The following is a 20,809-nucleotide window of genomic DNA, read 5'->3' on the forward strand; positions in this document are numbered from 1 at the left end:
GGGGGACTTTAAACGTTTTCCTGTTTGGAAGCACAGTCAGGCTTCAGTCTTCTCCTCACCCAGGGGCCTCATCTACCCGATGCCCTGTGTGTGTGTGTGTGACTGTGTGTGTTTGTGTGGGTGTGTGTTTGCACACATGTGTGTATGTTCCTTCGGCTCTTTCCCTGTGGCTCCTGCTCCTTCCTTGTGTAAGGACACAATCCGGGTAGGAAAATGGCAGCAGAGGGTCCCCTCATTGTCCTGAGGACCCTAACACAGCCTCTTTACTCCAAGTGAAGGCCTGCAGGCAGCTCCAGAAGCTTCCTCGTGGGCGCTGGTGGGAGGGCCTGAGAGGGACGTGTTCTACTCAGAGCTTTCCGGAGGGCCCACAGGATCGGTTAGGTCTGTGAAGAAAGTCTCCGCCATTTTCCTTGAGATTAGGATGCGGATCCACTGACCTTTTATTGAATGGGTTCCACTTTGGGGGTGGGGGAGGGGACAGGAGGAGGGCAGAGGAGTTTGGAGATGTGACTTCCCTGTGATGCCTTCCCGGTCACCCTCGTCACCACGCTGCCTTGCCCCCTTCCCCCCTCCCCCCGTTTCAAAATCCAGCCCACCGGTTTAGAAGTCCATGAACAAAGCTGCGGCCGGCAGCCCTGTCCCCTCCAACCCCCACACCAGGCCTGGGACCGTGACCATGGGAATGGGGGCGGGGTTCTCTGACAGTCCCCGAGCGGCCACCGAGGAGGCGAGCCTCGCCGCCCTCAGCTGAACTCTGTCACCCACCCCACTGGTGTTCCGTGTCGGGGACGCCGAGCAGCCGGGGTGGCCAGTGGTGCCGCTCTCCGGGGCAGGCAGGAGCCTCTGGCCTCGCTCAGGGACCCTGTAACTAGGCGGCAGCTGCGCGGCGTTGCTGGGGCTCAGGCCCGGCCCCGGACGGAGACGTCACCCCCGCGCCTTTTCCTGACCTTGAGCCGATTCACCTCCCCGCCCCCCTGCCTGCGCCCCCTTCACAGGACCCGCCGCCACATGCCAGCCACCCCTCCCCCCACTCGCTTGCTGTCCCGGGCCGCGACCCTCACACACATCATCCACGCGTCACACACACACACACACATACACACACACACACACACCTGCACCCCTCCTCCCACACCCTCACACCTCCACCCACACCCCACGTCTCTCTCTCACACACCCCTCCCACACTCATCTCTCACACGCTTCTGGCCACACCCCACACACCTCCACCCACACCCCACGTCTCACAATACACCTCTTCCCACACCCCGTATCTCACACACACCTCCTTCCGTGTCCCACATTTCACACACACAAACACACCTCCTCTCACCCCCCGTGTCTGTCATACACAACACACGTCCGCCCACACCCACGTCTCTCTCACACATGTGCACGCACACACACGCCATAACCTGTCCAGCCGGCCTCTTCCGAGCTTGTCCATCTCTCTCATCTGCCTGTTAGATTCCGTGCGCCGTTTGAGAGCCGCTTTTTCTACGACCAAAGCAGCAAGGTCACCAAATGCTCCTGAAGTACTTTCTGGAGCCCAGTGGGCAGCTGGGGTCAGCCTAGAGCAGGAGGGACCGTCAGAGGAGCCCGGGACTGGGAATCGTCTTCACCAGGGGGCCACGTCTGGTTCTTGGACCTCCTTCCCACCCTCTTGCTCAGGAGAAGGAACAGGTGTCTTTTCATCGACGGTGTCTGGGGACACGCGGAGTTCCGTCTGTCCACTGCTACCTTTGCCTCCCCCCTGCCCCAGGAAGTCCCAGAGCCCCCCTCCCAAAGCTATGGCCTAGGCTGGCTGTCTCCTGACTTGGCCGTGCTCAGTGGCCTCAGATCGTAGCTCACAGAGAGCAGTGGGCCCGGAAGCAGGAGGGGGCTGCCGAGGAAGAGTCCACAGCCTCCCCAAGGGTTGCGGGAGGCCCAGCCTGACGCCTGCAGCCCCCTCACAGGTGTGCAGAGGCGAAGCCCCAGCTGGGCTACCGACAGCACATCCGTGGGGCTCGCTGCCCCCTGCCCTTCCACAGGGTGGGCTGAGGCTGTGCCAGGGAGTTCACCGCAAGTCCCAGAGAACCCTTCAGGGTCAGGACCTTTGCTCGCCTGCACAGCAGCCGTCAGAAGACGGAAGCAAGAGTGTCAGAGGCCAGTTTCTGGAAGTGAAAAACGCGTGCTTGGAAGAGGAATTGGCTGGTGTCTCGCCATGGCCCTTCTCGCAGGGCCCGCGCCGCCCCCGCCCAGCCCCACAGCGTGTCCCAGCCTCTCCCTTCCACTCTCTCTGCAGGACTTCGGGAAGTGCCCACGGCTGAGGCTGTTTACTCAGGAGTACATCCTTGCCTTGAACGAGCTCAACGCGGGGATGGAAGTGGTGAAGAAGTTCATTCAGAGGTGCGTCTCCCAGCTGGACCCCCCCTTCCTGCCTGCCAGCCTTCCCCCCGACCCCCCGCCCCCTCACAGCTACCCGCTCCGTACATGCCCAGAGAGAAGCCGGTGGCATTCAGAGGCCCCAAGTATCCCATCTTCTGTGACCGTCTCCTTCACTTACTAGCTGTGTGACATTGAGCCGGTTGCTGTACCTCTCTGGTCCTGTTTACTCTGCTATCCACAGGAGTGGTTGTATAATTAAATAAGATGTGATATGTGAGGGAGCCCCTGGCACAGTACCTGGCACTCAGCAGCATTTCAGGAAATGCTAATGGTCCTGAATAATAGGATTGTTTCCATGGGTCCACCTTCAGTCCAGAAGTGCCGAGTGCATCAGGAGACGATAGTGCGGGGCCCTGGGGAGCCATCACAGGGGGCGTGAGCAGCCACCTCCCAAACCTGGGCAAGAGGAAGCCAGACGTTATGGGTCTTATTCACTTCCAGTGTTTTGGAAGAGTGGGGTTGCTTTTTCTTGGATCTTTAAATCTTCTCCCTGTGCCTTGGTTTCCTCATCTGTAAAATGAGAACCAGAGTACGCACTTCACCCAGTTAAGGTGCACACTCCGTGAGGCGGTACACGTGAGCGCCAGGAATTGTGTGGATGTGATGGAAATGCCCGTGATCTTTGTCCTCCCTCCTCTCGATTTGTAAGAAAATCAGAAGAGCCTGTTGAAGCTGGTTTTGAAACTGTATTTCCTAAATAGCCTCACCTAGAGTTCACACAGAATGTCTGAACCCAAATGACGTGTCCTTCGGTGAAGGCCTGGTGGCTTCAGGGTCCCTTCAAGGGACCAGTTAGGGTTTGTAAAATTTTTTCAGGTTAGGCCTCTCTTACCTTCAGCGGCCGCAGTGATTTCCCAGGAATGTTATTCCCAGACCCCGAAGAGCCCTGGGAGGGGGTATTAGCCCCGTTTGGCAGATGAGAAAACTGAGGCATGGAGCTCTCCATGATAATAACAGTAACTGGCATTCAGGGAGAACTTCGCAAATGTGCCCCAAACACCATGCTGGGCTCGGGTGACCACGATCATTTTTCTTTCAAAGCAAGCAGGCCACTTTTGAGGGCAAACTGCAGTTTCATGAATTATTCTTCCAGAACCCCAGGCATAAACAAGACTGTCTGAGGCTATGGGCCTACCATATACCAAGTCTTCCCATGAATTAGAAAACTGGGTCCTTATTGTAATCCCTTGAAGAGGAGGCTGTGTCCCCATTTTATAGCTAAGTACATTGAGAATGGAAAGTCTAAGTAATTTTCCAAGGCTGCTTAGCTGGACTTGAACCCAGGCCCCTGGACCTCGAGCCCATGGCCCAGACCTTGGCCCTCTGCTGCCTGCACATGGCAGAGCCAGGACCCAGCACAGGGCTCAGGGCACCCCGACCTCTCCCTCGCCTCCCTGCGTGGGCACCACCCCTGCATCCACCGGCTCACCCTGCCCTCCGCTCTCTTCCAGCATGCACGGCCCCACGGGGCACTGCCCCCACCCCCGGGTCCTGCCCAACCTGGTGGCCGTGTGCCTGGCTGCCATCTACTCCTGCTATGAAGAGTTCATCAACAGGTCAGTCACCGCCCCAGGAGAGCCTGCAGGGGTTGGGGGGGAGGGGTGCACTACCACACTCAGATGGGGACAGTGAGGGGCCGGGCCGCCAGGGAGGGCGGCCAGGGACGCGGGGTGGCGTTCGCTGGCACAGCCCCATGTTGGCCAGCCCCAGGTGCTCGCCAACTCCCGGCCCAGAAGCCACCAGAACCTAGGGATGTCACTGGAAAAGCAAACACTGTGAATCAACATTGGCAATGGCAAGGCTGCTGTGTCGACTTGGCTTTGGGAACAAGTGTTTTATTCGGGAGATTTCTCACCACCTGGCCCACGTGACTCACTGGGGCTTGTGAGAGAAAGAATGTGTGCACACAGGTGCACGTGCACGTGAGTGTGTGCATAGGAGTGTGTGCATGTGCATGCACAGGGCTGGCGGGGGTCCTCTCCCTCTCACTTTGTAAACACGGGATTTCGTCCTGCCCGTGGTTTGCGTGTATTTCTCACCTGTGTGTGTCAGACACAGTTCCAGGTGCTGCCGGGGGAGACGTGCCGTAGTCAGGACGGAGGCAGGCTGTGAAGACACGGAAACTGAGAAGGACCGGAGAAGGCATGACAGGGCCTCGGACCCTCTAGGGTTTGGGTGCGAGCAGCTTATTAGGGACGTAACCCTAGGAACTCGGGGAGGGGACCCAAGGATGGCCGGTGGAGTATGATGACCACCGCAGACGCCTGTGCGTTCCCCGCCGGGACTTCCCAGGAGACTGCGTGGAGCACGTAGTCTCATTCCCCTGGGAGATGATGGTGCTGGGGTGGTTACCTACCGCTTCCATTCCTTCCTGACTGGGAATCACTCCTGGGATGCAGAGTGACGCAGACGCCATTAGCGTGTATAGAACTTTATGCAGTGATCTCTCGGGTCCTTGGAAAGGATATGATGTGCAAGACCAGGTGGCATCTGCTGTAGCTTCCCTGTCCAGCTGTTCAGGTGATACACTGCACAATTCCAAGAAGACCAAAAAAAGCCTAGCTAGAGCTGGGGGCAAAGCAGGAATATATTTCAGTCCTTAAAGAGAAGACAGTGAAGGGGCACCTGGGTGGCTCAGTCGGTTAAGTGTCTGACCTTTGAGTTCGGCTCAGGTCATGATCTTGCAGTCATGGAATCGAGCCCTGCATCGGCTCCACACTGAGTGTGCAGCCTGCTTTGGATTCTCTCTCTCTCCCTGTCTCTCTCTCTCTCTGTCTCTGTCTTTCTCTCAAAATACACACATAAGAGAAGACAGTGGAACATTCTGAGACACTGAAAATCTGGACAAATGAGGCTTGTAGAACAGGGTACTGTGAGGCCCTGGGGAAGGGGCCACAAAAACCTCATAAGGAAATATTTTCTGAGGACAGGACCTCATAAGGGAGGGGTGCTGTTTTTAACGCCCTGGGCCCTAGGCCCTGATATTCCAAGGGGACTATCGAGTCTTGAGTCATTTCCCAGTCACTGGGAAAGGCTTACAGAATGAGAACATAAGCTAAGCACACACATACCCCGTGACCCACCTCCTTACAGCTTCCGGTATATTCATCAGAGGGCACACACCAGAACATTCTGGCAGCGTTGCTTGTAAGTGCTCCTAACTGAAATCTGCCTCAGCGTCCACCCCAGAGTCCTGCAGCAGGAGCACGGCCGGACGGTTGGGGTGTGCTCACGCAAAGGAGCGCTACAGAGAGCTCACAAACTGAATGAGTCTCACAGATGCAAAACTGAGCAAAAGAAACCAGACCCAAAAGATCCACACAGTGTAATTCTTTTTCCTGGAACTTCAAGGATCGGCAGGAGTCCATGGCAACAGAGGCCAGAATGGCCTCCTTCCGGCGGGGACTTAGGTGGAAGGCAGGAGAGAAGCCTCTGGGTTCCTGGAAGTGTTCCACATCTTGACCTAGGTCAGCCGTTTGAGAACCGGTGGAGACGGGGAGCGATTTGACGCCCCAGGGGTGTCCTGCAGGGTCTGGAGACACTTGGGGCTATTGTGACTTGGGCAGGAGTTGTATCCAGCAAGTAGCAGTCAGCAGTGCTGCTAAGCATGCTCTCCCCGGCCCCCGAAAATGGCCTGGCCTCAAATGTCAGTGGTGTCAAGGTGGAGGCGTTTCGATCTAGTGTCCGGCCTGCGCCTGAGACTTAGGTACTTGACTGGACCGTATTTAAGGTACCCCCAGGGCATGCTGGAGCCTCGCTGCGTTCAGAAGCACATCACTTCCCAGCTCCATAGTCTGCAGCGGCACCTTGATGGTTTGGAGTCCGTCACGGTGGGAATATTCACACCAGGGACATCAGCAGGTGCTGCAGTCAGGGCCCCCTTTTCCTGGCAAGTTATTGTTGCACGTTTACCAGCATTCCAGTCGTTATAACTTTAAAAAGAACGAAAAGCGGTGCCTGGGCCCCATCCACTATAAGTCTGATTTTATTGGGATGGCCCTGGCGGTGTTTATTCCTTGTTTTTTAATTTTAAAATTTGCAGGCAAGTCAAGTGTGTGGCCAGGGTGGAGAGGAATCCCTCAGGGAGGTGACATTTAAGTTGAGAGCTCCCAGCTGCCAGTAAGGCAGGAGGCAGGACAAGATGATCCAGGCAGAGAAAACAGCATGTGCAAAGGCTCGGTGGTGCAGATAGGACTGGCGTTAGTCACCTTTTCCATCCATGGTCCTTAAACGCCTGCTTTGGAATCCCCAGCTGCTTCCTGAAAATGCAGACTCCTGGACGTAGCATTTCCAGGTTCGGCCCAGGAATCTGCATTCTTTGCAGAGCCCACAGGTGATCCGCTCCTTGATAAAGGCCACGGCCGGCGAGGAAGGGAGGGGAGCCGTGTGGCGAGCAGAGAGGAAAAGAGGAGCAAAGGTGAAGTTGGAGAGGATGGCAGGGCCAGGCCGAGCTGCTCCCGGGCGCCGTGTTAAAATGCACATTCTGATTCAGCAGGTCCCAGATGGGGCCTGAGACTCTGCTGGCCTAACAGCCTCCCGGTAAGGCCGGCGCTACTGCCTGGCGGAGCTGGCCCAGTGTTTCCATTGGGGAGGGGTCATTCTGAGAACCCTGGGTTTGCCGAGAAGATTTAAGTAGAGAAGGGACTTGATGACACGTCAGTCTCCCAGTGCCCCCCTGGCTGCTGCACAGAGGATGGGCCGGAGGGAACAAGCTTGACCTTGGGCGGATCGCAACCAGGGGCCCAGGGTGGAGGCCTGGGGAGGGCCAGGTGGGTCCCGCACAGGCCTGTGCCAGCTCCCAGCTCAAACCGGCCTAGCGCCCTGGAGCCCAGAGTGGTTTCCTGTTCGTTCGTCCGGGAAATCGCCGCAGGCCTGTGGGGCTGCGAGAACTTTCCCGGGCGCAGGTCCATCCCACCCGGTGGTCAGTCCCTGGAAGATAAGCCCTGGGGGCCTGTCCACAGTGCTCTCAGTGGGTACATGATGTACTCACAAAAGAACAGACAACTCGACCCAGGTTAGCGTAGCTCGCCGGAAAAATCACCCGATCTGAGCCAAACAGCCTTGAAAATCCACTTCTAAATCCCAGCAAAGGCAAACAAAGGCAAATGGAGTGTTGAGTATTTGGGTAGCAAATTAGCTCTGAGCCCAGGAGACAGTCATCCTGTGCACCCCCCGCCCCCACCCCAGACCACACACAATTTTCCATCAGCCCTTGAATTCTCGGACTCTAGCTGATGGGTTTTGCTCTTCCCTAGTAAAGTTTAAAGTATATTTATCAAACGTCCTTGGTGGGCCCGGCTCAGGCCTGGTTGTGGCACATGCTGGATAAATTCAGGCCCTCCAGGTGCACAGGGTCTGAGGTCTGCGCTCAGCCCAGGGCCATGCACAAGGAATGGGCGCCTCTCTCTGCAAGCACGGGACACATGCGCTTAGGGACGAGCGGCTGCTTGTGATCATGTCGTCACGCTCTGAGTATCTTGGAGCAGTAGACTTAACCTTGACCGCACACATAGGGAGCTTGGGAAGTTACTGGTGTCTGGACCCCAGCCCAGAGGTTCTCATCTAACTGGGCTTCAGGATGTTCACAAGTGGCCCCGTGGGAAAGCTCGGGTTCAGGGGCAGAAGGGGGAAGGTGGAAAGGAGGAGAAATCAGGGAAGACTTTTTGGAGGAGGACAATCTGCACAGGATCCTATGGGATCTTGGAAGCCACGTGGTGGTGAGGAGCCAGGGCTTTGTAGTCAGAGACCTGGCTTCAAATCCCAGCCCTTCCACTTACAAGCTGTGGGATCAAGCATAGATCATTTGACCTCTAAGAGTATCTTTCCTCACCTGGAACTCAGAGGTGGTAATACCGGCCTTTCAGAAATACCTGAGAATGTGGCCTATTGTAGCACTTAGCACAGGGGCACCAACAAAGGAAGCCCATTGCTGGAATTGCCTTCACTCTAATGAGTCTCCCAGTAACGTCTGGAAGCACCCAGTGTGGAGGCGCTTTAATCAGCCTCAAGGCTCTGACAAGTTCTGCTGTATGGAGGCCCAATTTCATTGTGCTTGGCCCAGCATTTCCCACACAAATATGACATCGGTGATGCCATTGAGCCCCTTTCTCAGCGAATCCCTGCCAACAAGCACCATTCCCCCAGGCCGGTGGAGGTTCAGCCAAGGGCAGGGCTGAGGCTGTGGATTGGAGGGACCCACAGACTACAGGACACTAGAATTCTGGGGTTTGGGACCCTGGTGAAGATGCATGCTGAGCTTTCTCGCCTGGCCAGGGCCAGGGCCAGGGCTGGGGAGGTGGGGCCTGGCCTTGCCCCCAGAGAGAGGGGGCAGCCGGGCTCCAAGACGCAGCTAGAAGTGCAGGCTCTTAGTGGCTCTCACAGGAGGCCTGCAAACGAGGTGAAGGCCAAGGCCTTGTGGTGTCACGTAGACGCTGACATCTACTCATTCGCTCATCCGGTACGTGTTGAGCGCCTCCCATGAGCAGGGCCTGCAGCGGGGGCTTCAGACACAGACACTGGCCCGTGGCCCTGTCTCCACCCGTCCACGTCATGAGACCTTGAGCGAACCACACACTAAGCCTGTTTCCTCCCCGTGGGCCGGGACACGACAGCACAGGCCCGCAGCACTGCCACGGGGGTCCGGGGAGGTGGCACGTGGCGTCGGGGAGCCTGGGGCGCGCGCGGGGCTGGGGCTCGCAGCTTGCGTGATGCGTCAGGGCCGCATTCGCTCACCCCCCCACCCCCGCCTCTCCCCGCAGCCGCGACAACTCCCCCAGCCTGAAGGAGATCCGGAATGGCTGCCAGCAGCCCTGTGACCGGAAGCCCACCTTACCTCTGCGCCTTCTGCACCCCAGCCCAGACCTGGTGTCTCAGGAAGCCACGCTGTCCGAGGCGCGGCTCAAGTCGGTGGTCGTGGCCTCGAGCGAGATCCACGTGGAGGTGGAGCATACCAGCACTGCCAAGCCGGCGCTGACGGCCAGCGCGGGCAACGACAGCGAGCCCAACCTCATCGACTGCCTCATGGTCAGCCCTGCCTGCAGCACCATGAGCATCGAACTGGGTCCCCAGGCCGACCGCACGCTCGGCTGCTACGTGGAAATCCTCAAGCTGCTGTGAGTGTCCCCTCTGCGTGCCCGTCACTGCTGGGGGGGTGGGGGGGAGGGCCCTTGGCCTTGTGGCCAGGGGTGGCTGCATTTGCCAGATCAAGGCCCGCGAGACAGGCATGCTGAGTGTGTGTGTGTGTGTGTGTGTATGCCTGTCTGTGTACGAGAGGTGGATGTGCGATGTACGTGGATTGTTGTGTAGTGGCCTATATGTGTGCTTTGAGCGCCTGTGTGTAAATGCATATCTGAGTGTCTGTGAGCACGTGTGCGGGTATGAACATTTGTGCACAAAGGTTGGAGTGTGTCTGCTTCTGTGTGTGCGCGCAGACACGCCCGTGAGCCAGCCCGTGCCTGTGTTTCTGTGCTCTGTGATCTGGGCATGCTTTGTGTGCCTGCGTGTATGTCATGGCAAGTCCTGGTGGGCGGGGGCAGAGTGTGGCGTGCGGATCTGCCCCGCGCGGGCCTGGCTGGCGGGAAGCAGACAGGAGAGCCCGTTCTGCTGTGGCCATTGCCACTTCCAAGCCGGGGACGTCGGGCCCAGTCCTCCCGCTCCCTGAGCCATGGTCGTGTGGCTCTAGAATGGAGGGGTTACTTGACCCTCGAGGGTCTTTCTGGTTCTGCCAGTCACAGGCAAACCACCCAGACCCGCCTCGGTCCCGTGTGCACCTGCTTCCTGCCTCCGCGGGCGAAGGGGGCGGCCTCCTTGGTCTGGAGATGCCAGTAGGTGCCCCCACCTGGCTCCTGTAAGGCCTGTTCTTCAGACAGAGCTCGGCCCCGCTCTCAGGCTGAGTCCCAGACGCATTCCCAGGCACAGCCGGTGGGGCCTGCGGGCTTCTCAGAGGGATCACGGTATGACTGTGGTCCCGTGACCAGTGCGTGCTGCCTATATAACGACCAGGCACCGGGTCCCCTCGATCCAGGGGGACGCCTGGCTCCCAGGCCTGGTCAGTGCTGTCGGGGTTCCAGTGAGTCCCTGCGTATGCCCGGCGTGCCCGGCATCTCTCGTGGGCGTGTGTTGCGGCCCAGAGCGTGCTCACGAGCTGGATGGTGCAGGGCAGCCTCTCGTTGCCTGGGGAGTTAGAGAACTGGAATGGGGGTGCCTAGGGGGCATCCCCCATGCTGAAAAACCAAGGCCTGTGGAACCTATGTGCACACCTACCTATGCACGCGCACACACCCCTGGGCACACATTATGCAGTGGCTTCTTGAGGCTTGAGAATCGGGGTACAGCAGAGGCCAGCTGAAGGCACTTCCTCTGTCTTGCTTTGGCCCCTGAGGCAGGAGGGTGAGGCCTCCCGGGGTCCCCAGGGTCAGCTCTGGCCTCGGTGTCCAGCCGCAGAGGCTGGCTGAGGACACAACCACGGTGAGCGACCTCCTCCCACTCCCCGCACCCAAGGGAAATCCCGGATTCTGCTCGGAGGGTGTTGCTGAGAAGGTGCGTCCATTCCTCTGAGGCGGAGGGCAGTCCCCGCTTGCTCCCAGGAGCGGCAGCCAGCCCTCCGGGGGACAGGTCGGCCGTGGCCGAGGCAGGGTCCACCAGGCCAGGGACGCCTCGTGCCCACCCCGGCCCCCTTACCCCTCTGGCTGTTTTTCGCAAACACCCGGAGCTCCGTCCCTGACTCCCACGTCTCATTAAGCATCAAGGGCTTGCGCTTTATCGTGCATTCGACGCACGTTTCTCCCCTTCTTCACAAACATGCTCACAAATGCGGCTTCTCTTCTCCCTGGGCTGCTTCTAGGCCTCCTGCCCGCCCGCACTGCGTGGCCCCACAGTGGCAGGGACAGGGGGGAGGGTCAGGTGTCGGGCACTGCCCACCAGGAGCCCAGAGGCGGTCCTGACCACTGCCCGGGGGTCTCCACGGAGCTGGCTTATGTTTCTGGAAGCCTTTTTCACCTTGGGGGGGAGAGCACAGAACACAGTTTGGACCTGCGAGACTCCTCCTGGCCACCTCCCCGCTGACCCTACTGCCTGCTCACGTCGCGGGCCCACCGAGGCCCTGAGACGCGCTGGGACGCAAACCCCAGCAGCTCCGAAGGATTCAGAGCCGGACTGCTGGGTCCAGGGCCGCCGGTGCCAGGAGGGGCTTGTGGCGTCGAACGAGTTACTTGTCCCGTCTGAGCCTCAGCTGCCTCCGGGCAGGAGCGCAAGACGGACGTTCTCTGGGCACCAGCAGGGGAACACGCCTTGAAGGCGCGGCCACTGGGCGAGTGGGCGTTAGTGCGCTTCTGGCTATAACGGGGAGTGAGGTGCATCCTGATTTAATAGCAGCACTTTGAGGGGAAGAAGGCCCCGGCAAGGCATTCAGCACAGTCAGATCGCAAGAAGCGTGTGTGGTCTGAGAACTGAGGACGTGTGGCCATCTGACCTATGCTGTGCACTGCGGGAAGCATTCTTGGCTCCTCTGGGCCTCGGTTTTCTTGTCTGTTCAGTGGGCGTCGTGACGTGCACTGCTCTTCCCAACCGGCACACTCCTCAGTGAGAGTTATGTGCAAGAGGGGAAGTGTAGATCTAATGTGGAATGAGGGTTCTGAGCAGGACGTTCTCAGGGCCACAGGAGCCATACGTAGAGCTGGGGCCCGGCCTGGCCCATCCACCAGAGCGGGCACTGCTCTTCCCAGAGAGTGAGGGCGGACCAGCCCGGCCCACGGCCCCTGATTAGTTGCATTCTCAGAGGAAGGCGTGTGCATTGTTGGAATCTGACACCTTTGAAAAGTAACATAAACCACAAGAAGTTCCCCGGAGACCCTTAAAAAGGAAAACTATTCCCAGCACAGGCCAGCATCACCCTGTCGAGGCCCAGGCCAGGTGGCACGATGGAAACAATGTGCACTTGGGAGCGAGACCGAGCAGGTTTGGGTCCACGGGAGTTTGGAGTCCCCCTCTTAACCTGCTGGGCAGCTGTGTCCAATTCACATGCTTATTTGTGCGTGTTATCCAGCACTTGCCGTACGCGCACACCAGGCCAGGCTCTACGCTGAATGCCAGGGGTCCCAACTCCTCTCCAGCTCTCTGTCCCTCTGGGTCTGAGGAGCCCCAACTACTGAAAGCGGTGACGCTGCCAGCCTGGTGGGTTGGGGCGTGGACAGCAGCTGACCCACAGGAGGCCACAGGCAAGGGGACGCTCTTCCGTCCAGGAAGGGAAAAAAGGAGACGTCATGAACGAGAGGTGGGCACATCCATCCTTCTCGGACCAGCTCAAATCTGGCTGCTTGTTCTTTTTCAAACACCCAGATTCTGAAAGAGGCATCTTGGGCCTCAGGTGAGCGGAAGATGCCTCGTCCCTCAGAGCCTTTAAGGGAAATGCAGACAGACGCAGGGTCGGCCTAATGACTGGGCAGCGTAGCCAGAACGTAGAAGGCAGGCGCTGGGAAGGGAACGTGGGAAACGCCATACATCGCCCAGGATGGCCCTTCCTGAGACAGAGCTGCCCCAGCCAGAGGCTATGGCTCAGCGACGGGATCATTTAGGGGCTTGCAAGCCCTGTCACATGAGGAATGGCTGAAATAGCTTCCAACAGGCTGAGGGATGGAAGGGAGGCGGGGTACGCTGGTGGGGCCAGGACCCAGTCCGAGAGCACTCCTGGAGTTTGGCGCCCCCATCCCGGCTCGTGGCCCGAGAGACCTGGGGTTCGGGTCTGCGCTGTCACGCGTGCCTCTGTCCGGGCCAGGCCTGCCTGCCCCAGGCCGGTGTGCTGGGGCCTTGCAGCTTCTCGGGGCCCAGGCTGGCGCGTCTGTTCTGCAGGGAGGGCGGTGTTCGCCCTGTGCTGCAGAGACCTCTGTGCGTTGGAGAGAAGGGGTGTGGGGCCCCGCCAAGCTCTGCCCCAAGCAGTGGCCAGCAGGTCAGCCTCGGGCTCCGCTGAGCCTACATCAGATCTCCGCCAGGCCAGAGCAGCTGCCCCGGGTCCTGGGACTCACCCCGTGTCCCAGGTCCACCCCTCACCTGCCTGGCTAGTCCCTGTGTCATCTACCCCCAGCACAGCAAGAGAAGGGAAGGTCTCAGCCATCTGGCCTCAGACCATCCGCACAGCGTGGTGTGAGGCCGGAGACCTGGGCCTCCTGCGCACAGTCCAGCTTCCCCGCCACGAGCTCGGTGACCTTCGGCGGCTGGCCCACCTCTTTGGGAGGCCTGAGGAGTTCTAGAGCCAGCCTGGCCCCATTAATGTGAGGACCAAATGTTTGGTGATTGACACCTGAGGCCCATCGGAGGCCTATAGGACACTTAAGCTGCCTCATCTCCCTTTCCTCCACGAGTGCAGGCAGGCCTGGCCGTCTCCTTCCTGGGTCTGGGCAGTCAGGCCTCTCGGAGCCTGGCCGCTGTTCCCCCTTCCATCCCAGGCCAGGCTGGCCCTGCGCTTTGGCCACAGGGGGCCCGCAGCCCAGCCCTTCGGCCTGGCCATCTTCTGGGCACCCAGCCTTTCACGACACACCTGCTGTGCAGCCCCAAACATGTAGACCTGGGCGTTTGGAGCAGGGCCAGGAGCTCACCGCAGACTTGCAACTGGCCCTGGCCAAGGCAAGGAAGGAAGTCTGCCACCCTCTCCCTCCTCATGCCCATGCCCCCACTCTCAGCCCCGCGTGAGCTGCCACAGCGGAGCCGGCAGGAGGTGAGCCGTGGGCCTGGGGACACAAGTGACACGCACTGCTCCACGGAACAGGCTTGTCAGCGTCCCCTTCTGTCCAGAGGGACCCCGGGCCAGGCTGTGTTGCTGCCCTGAAGCCCAGCGTGTGCCTCATGCCCGGCACAGCGCCAGCTCCGTGGCCTTTGATACCCGCTAATTATGAGCGAGTTCAAATCTCAGAGTTTTCTCTATTTAATGGCATTTCTACATAGCACACATTTTATTTTTTTTTAAAGCAAAAGGAAAACCAGCGCGTGCCTCTTTCCCTGGAGGGAAGTGGCCTTCCTGCAGAGATGGAAGCAGGACACAGGATGATGTGTTGCTCGGATGTGGGAGCCGACTCCTGGGTTCAAGCCCCAGCTCCTCCAGCTGTGTGACCTTGGGCCAGCGCTCCCCCTCACCGAGGGTTCTCATCTGTAGAATGGGCATGGCAGGGGCGCCCAGCTCATGTCTGGGGACACATCGGCTGACCCATGTGCACTCGGAATCGCCTGGGCTCACGACATGCACTCTTGCAGTGTTTGCTCCTATTTTAGATTTTCTGGAAGTCATGAATCCGGTGGGGGAGGAGGCGGGGAGGGTTCAGAGAGAAGACGAGCCAGACACAATGAGCCCCTCCTAAAAGCAGCACACAGGTATGGGGTCAGAAGGGGTCTCCCCATCCTGATGTGCGTCTGAAGGGCCTCTGGGCTCCCTGCGCCCAGCCTTGGGCACTGGAGTCCAAGGACCCCACTGTGAATCCCGGCCCCATGCCTGCTCGCCGTGTGAGCTCCGGTGGGCCTCCCTCTCTCACCTGCGGGGCAGGTGTGACACTGTCATCCTCGAGCGCCCATCCCGAGGCATCCGTGAGCAAGACTGTGCCCGGCGCGTGGCCGCATGAGTGCTCAGCAGAACCTCCAGAATGACGCTGTTAGAACTCACCTCAGGCCACCAGGCATTTCGGGGAATTCTTTTCTGTGTGTCTGTTGGGTCTTTCCTCGGAGCCCTCCAGGCCGTGTGCTGGGTCCTGAAGGCTTTATCCCTGGTTTGTTTGCGCGGAGGCAGGGCAGGCAAGCGTGCGCCCAGGGCTCCTGTAAACGGTGTTGGTGGTGGGGGCAGGACCGGCTCTGGGGAGGAGAAGACAGGGACTGTGGTTTGGGGTAAAGTGCAGACAGACACACAGCATACAAAGAGATACACGGTATATTGGGAGAATGATGAGGGACAGATGTCGAGGAGGCTCCCCAGGGTGGTGGGGAGCAGAGGAACACCAGATGACAATGAGAACTCAGTGGAAAGAAGTCCCAGGGCCGGAGGACCACGGCTCCGGTCTGGGTCCTTTCCTCTGCCCGGGCTGGTCTGGTGCCGTCGAGCACTTCCTGGGGGCACTGCCAGGCGCCAGGGGTCCAGGCCCAGCACCCCCTCCTGCCAGGGTCCAGGTCAGGCAGCGCACGCGAGCTTGCAGCTGGGGACACGTGCTCCACTTGGCAATGTCCCCTTCCACCTGGGAGTGGACCCCACATCCTGGCCGTGTCTCCTGTGTGTACCGGGGCCACAGCTCAACAGCCCTCTTCCAGGCACCAGCCATCCGCCTGGCCTGGTGCCCAGCGCAGCAGGTGCAGAGATAAGACGCAGCCCTTCCCAGGGAGCAGGCACCATGGCTCCCCGACAGTCCCTCTGGGGCGGGGACAGCAGTCCTTGTGTGAGGGGTGAAGCACTGGGACCTCGGAGGTGCCCGCCCAGCTTAGCACAGTCGGAAAGAACTGGATACCCCTGGGTTTGCTCTCTGGCAAAGTCCCCCCAAACCAGAGAAATAGGGAGACCCAGGGCAGGGACAGAGGTCACAGCCCCAGAGGCACCTGAGGTCAAATCCAAACTCCCAGTTGGTGACTTGTACGAAGACGAAGCATCTCTGGGCCTTGTTTTCCTCCTGCAAAATGGGGTGTTGTAATTCGGGTCTCGCAGGGTGTCCATGAGCATTAGCCGGGACACATGTGAAGGCTCTGGTTCCTGGTCAGGCCCCTCTGTCCTCAGGCTGGGGTGCCTCTGGGCCCCACACGTTCCCTCCCCTGCTCCTGGCCCTGCTAGCTCCCAGGGTCCGGCTGTGCCTCTGATTTGGAGGGCGGGGGCGGCCGTGCCGGGGACCTCTCTCCACCCCACCTGCTGCTCAGCTGCTCCCTGCCTAGAATGCAGACTCGTGGTGGGTGGCGGTCGTTGGGCTGATCCCGTGGTCTTACCATGCACGCTCAGCACATCGCAGCCGCCGTGGTCATTCCTGCCAGTGTCCCTGCTCGGGGACAGTCAGTCTCCAGGCTCTAGTCTCACCCAAGGCCTCGGCCGCCACCCGTCAGAGCTGGCAGGAGCCTGGACCTGACCTCCCATCCCCCACAGCAGCGTTACCGCACAGCTACCTTCTCGGAGCCACGAGTTCCTCATCGGTTGAGTGAGGCTGATGTTCACTGTGAAGAGTAAACAGGTGAAGTTCTTGGCATAACGGAGCGCGTGCGCCACGTGCCAGTAAGGTCGCCGCTGCTGGTATTTGTTTCATTACTGTTATTATCACCATTGTCATTACCGTCGTTAGCAGGGAACTTTTGTGTTTTTTTTTTCAGTTTATTTATTTATTTTGAGAGAGAGAGAGTGCGAGCAGGGGAGGGCTGGAGAGGAGGAGACAGAACGAATCCCAAGCAGGCTCCACAGTGTCAACGCAGAGCCTGACGCAGGGCTCCAACTCAGGAACACTGAGATCACGACCTGAGCTGAAGTCAGACGCTCAGCTGACTGAGCCCCCCAGGCGCCGCGGACAGGGACTGTTTAGAAGAAAACCGCGGTTATGTGGCAGAAGAGTGGAAGCGTCAGATAAATCAGGAGGGTCACCCCAAACCGCACATGAACAGTGTATCATTTTTATGTTTTATGTGAATCAGTCTATAAATCTGCCCACCGGGTTCTGGTCAAAGATGAGAACGCCTCTGCATTCCCCTCATAAATCCCCCGGGCCCGTCCGCCTGGGCGGCCCCGACAGAATTACACAGAAGGGTGGCGTCCACAACACAAACCTGTTTTCTCCCGGTTCTGGAGGCCGGAACTCTGAGCTGATGGTGTGGGATTGGTTTTGTCCGAGGCCGCTCTGCTGCGCTTGCAGTCACTTCTTCCCGTGTCCTCACAGGGTCTTGTCTCTGTGTGTGTGTGTGTGTCCCGGTCTCCCGGCGGCCCCATCGTTCCCTCACCGCACCTGTGTCTCCAAACCCAGACACGCTCTAAGATGCTGGGTCAGGATTTCCGCCCGATGATTCAAAGGGGGGAAGGAACAGTGACCTTGTAACCTGGGTGCAGAGGTGAGGAGGGATGAAGGCCCAGGGGGCCAGGAGGAAGTCTCTGGACGGTTCTGTCTATCAGGCCGGCACACGGCAGCCGCTCGTCTTCCCAGCTCCCTGGAGGCCGGTGGCGGCTGGAGCAGGGTCGGCGAGCCCCTGCCAGACCCTCGCCCCATCCTGGGCCACGTGTGACCACACAGGGTCCCAGCCTGACGGTTGCCCCTTCTCTCTCTAGGTCGGACTATGACGACTGGAGACCATCTCTGGCCAGCTTGCTTCAACCCATTCCATTCCCCAAAGAGTGAGTCCCCCACCCGCCTCTGACCTCGGCTGTACAAGTCACCCTGGGAACACCGCGGGTGGTAGTGGCGGGGGGGAGAGGCTGGTCCTCAGCTGTGGGACCCCTGGGGAGGCACCCCGATCCCCACCCCGAAACCCAGGGAGGCTCCCTCAGGGCACCCATACGAGGACTCACTGAGCCCTCCCCACCATGCGTCCGTGCAGGCAAGTTAGCGATCTCTATTCGGCTTCAGGTGGGGGTAGGGACGCCACCTGTGCTCTCTCCAGTGGCCGCAGCGAAAACGGCAGATAATGCACGTGGAATTGCTCTCTGCGCCACCCCGCCATGTGCTGAAAGCTCTCTCACTGCCCCCATTACGATTATTAGCTTGTGTTCTGCCGTGAGTTGGGCCAGAAATGGACCCTCCATCTCTCTTCTGCCAGCCCCTCCTCCAATATTGAATTTATCACAGGAAAATCGGGGGAAAACTGTCTGGTGGATAATGGCCCGAGGAGAAGGCTTTTGTCTGAATTACCAGGCCCTAAAATGCCTCCAGGTCTCTGTTTTGACAGATGTGGAAAAGCCAGGCCTCAGGAGGCAGCTCAGGGCTCTCTCAGGAGCCGATTAACGAGCCTGTGTTTATGAAATGCGGCTCTCCGAGGGGGACATTATACCTGGTAATTGCCCCATTTGCTGGCCTGGCCCGTCCCCGGGGCCCCCAGGACTCGAGACCGGAGAAATCCGACTCCTGAGAGCCACGGCTGTCTCCAAAGAGCAGTGGCGTCACTGGCTGTACTTGCTGTCCCCATAGCCCCGGGGACACACATGACAGTGGGCCCATGATGCAATTCACTGGGAGAACGGTCCCCAAATGCCCCTCTGAGGCACAGCGGTAATTAGCGCGGCCGCGCCTTAATGGTGGAACAATTAGCGTGCACACCTGGGTCGCCGGTGCCCGCGTGCACACGCGCGCGCACCTGCTCAGCACCTCAGGTGTGGGACCCAGGCCGTGTGGGGCTCCCTGTGCTCCCGTCGCCAGGATCTTGGCCTCGTTCGAGGAGGCGTTTGCTTTGCCGTTTCAAAGAGGGACAAATGTCTATATGTCCCTGACAGCCTCCTCCTTCGGATCAGACATGAGGCCTCACCGTCCCCAGAGGAGGATCTTTGGGTCACTGAGGGTTTCGAAAGCACCCCGCTAACTGCGGCTTCCCTTTGTTTTTGTTACAGAGCTCTCGCACACGAGAAGTTCACCAAGTGAGTATTTGGGCACCGCCCACGTTACCTTCTTCGGGCCTCGAACGTGCTCTCTGCCCTCCTTCAGCCCGTCCTCAGTCACCTGCATGGCCAGGCCTGCCCAGCTGCTACCTGACCTCAGCAGCCCGCTGCGCCCCGGCCCTCCCCTCAGCCCCCGTCACGGTCCCCGCAAGCCAGGGCCCTGGCAGTGACTCTGCCCTGACCCCGTGTCTTTCAGGGAGCTGAAGTACGTGATTCAGAGGTTCGCTGAAGACCCGCGACAAGAGGTGAGGCCTCCGCTGTCTCTCAAAGGCACCCTGTCAGGGCTGCAGCAGGATGCCTGTGGGCCTCTCCAGCCTTCTGTGGCTCTGTCGGGGCCTCCCTGTCTCCCCCGGGCTCCTTGCCTGGTGCATGAACACAGCCGCCCCCCGTGATGGGGGTGCCTGGCCCCTGATATCAGCCCTTTACTGTGAACTCAGGCTGACAGAGCTGATTTCCCACCATCTGGTGGTTTCTTGGGGCACAAGCCGTGTTGGGGGTTGGCACGGGCTCCCAGACACCCCAGGAGAGCGCCGGCTCCTCTTCGGCCTGCTGTTCCGACAACCCACAGGCCAGGGAAGACCTCTGAGCTGGGCTCTGAGCCGGGGTTCGTCTCCTGGGCACGGTGGCTGAGGGCCTCTGAAGGGCCACTCTGTCCCTCCCGTGTCTGGGCTTCAGGGAGAGGTTGGCTTTCCCCCCGAGGCTGTGTGAGCAAGGACTCGCGGGGCCTGGGATCCTCCATCCACTGCTTTGGGGTGGCCACACCTGGCCTCGGTCAGGTGCTCACACACCCCGTGTCGGGCATGTGCGTTTTCTCCTTGAGGCTGCCACAACCACGAGGGGGAGGGGTCTGCCGTCAATCCTGTTTACACCGGAATTACCCTCCTTTTAAAGTTGAGTGACATCTCCTTGGCCACACGGCTGGTTCCTGGCCAAGGCAGGGCCCAAACCCAGGGAGTCCAGCTCCAGAGCCTATTCCATAGCCAGGGCCAGACGGGGCTGCAGACATGAGGGGGACTCCAGCTGGCCCTGCCCCGAGGCGCTAACAGCCCCTTCTCCGCGTTCATGGAGCCTGGGATGTGACCGGGGATCTGGCTTCCAGGTGGGGACAGACCGCCATTAGAGCGGGAGGTAAGGACAGGCAGAGGAGGAAAGGGTTCTTCTTCCTGATGAAACCAGAATATATTCTCTTCAGGCTCCGCTGTAAAACATAGTTCTAGAAAAATCTAGTTCTAGAACACCTTGATTCTAAACCCTGATTCCAAAAGTGGTCCTTGGCTGCAATGGGAAAAAGCAGAAATGGTAGATGGGCAGGTCCGGGCTTCGCCAAGCCCTTCCTCGCTGCATGCGAAGACAGATTCTCAGAATTCCCCTGGAAAGGGAGCCTTATTTCAGACACAAACTTTGAAGTTGAAGAATAAAAGTGGTCCCAGCTGCTTCCCAGAGCGGAGAAGCAGAGCCAAGTGCTGGGCGGAAACTTTCCAAGCCCGGTACCGTCCGGGAGGCCCTGGGGGACTGGTGAGCCAGGGGCCAGGCCAGTCTTGGCCCCCGCCCCCCAGTCCCCAGCAGGCCCCGCCCCGCAGGCCCCTCGCCAGGCCCCGCCCCGCAGGCCCCTCGCCAGGCCCTGCACCCCGGCTCCTCTGTGCCTCTTCCTTTGATTCTGTTTCTCTTCCCCTCTCTCCCTCCCACCTTTTCCCTCCTAAAGAAGCCGGCGTTCTAAACTGTTTGATACATTTGCTGAATAGAGTTTCATACTCTTGATTCCCTATTTCTTTGAAGTAGACAAATTAACATTTGATATTTTTCCAATTC

The 20,809-nt window shown here is 59.3% G+C and overlaps 1 protein-coding gene across 1 annotated transcript in view; it reads left to right on the forward strand.

The window, feature by feature from the left end:
* The window catches only part of LOC120228318 (c-Maf inducing protein), a 228,755-nt gene that overhangs the window by 194,142 nt on the left and 13,804 nt on the right, over nt 1–20,809 (forward strand). The window contains exons 8-13 of the mRNA XM_039226626.1: nt 2,285–2,388; nt 3,879–3,983; nt 9,186–9,539; nt 17,681–17,746; nt 18,953–18,979; nt 19,197–19,245. Coding sequence (XP_039082557.1) covers nt 2,285–2,388; nt 3,879–3,983; nt 9,186–9,539; nt 17,681–17,746; nt 18,953–18,979; nt 19,197–19,245 — 705 coding nt within the window. The remainder of the gene's footprint in view (nt 1–2,284; nt 2,389–3,878; nt 3,984–9,185; nt 9,540–17,680; nt 17,747–18,952; nt 18,980–19,196; nt 19,246–20,809) is intronic.

This window comes from Hyaena hyaena, unplaced genomic scaffold, assembly GCF_003009895.1.
Source record: "Hyaena hyaena isolate Hyena2069 unplaced genomic scaffold, ASM300989v1 scaffold_1, whole genome shotgun sequence".
NCBI lineage: Eukaryota > Metazoa > Chordata > Mammalia > Carnivora > Hyaenidae > Hyaena > Hyaena hyaena.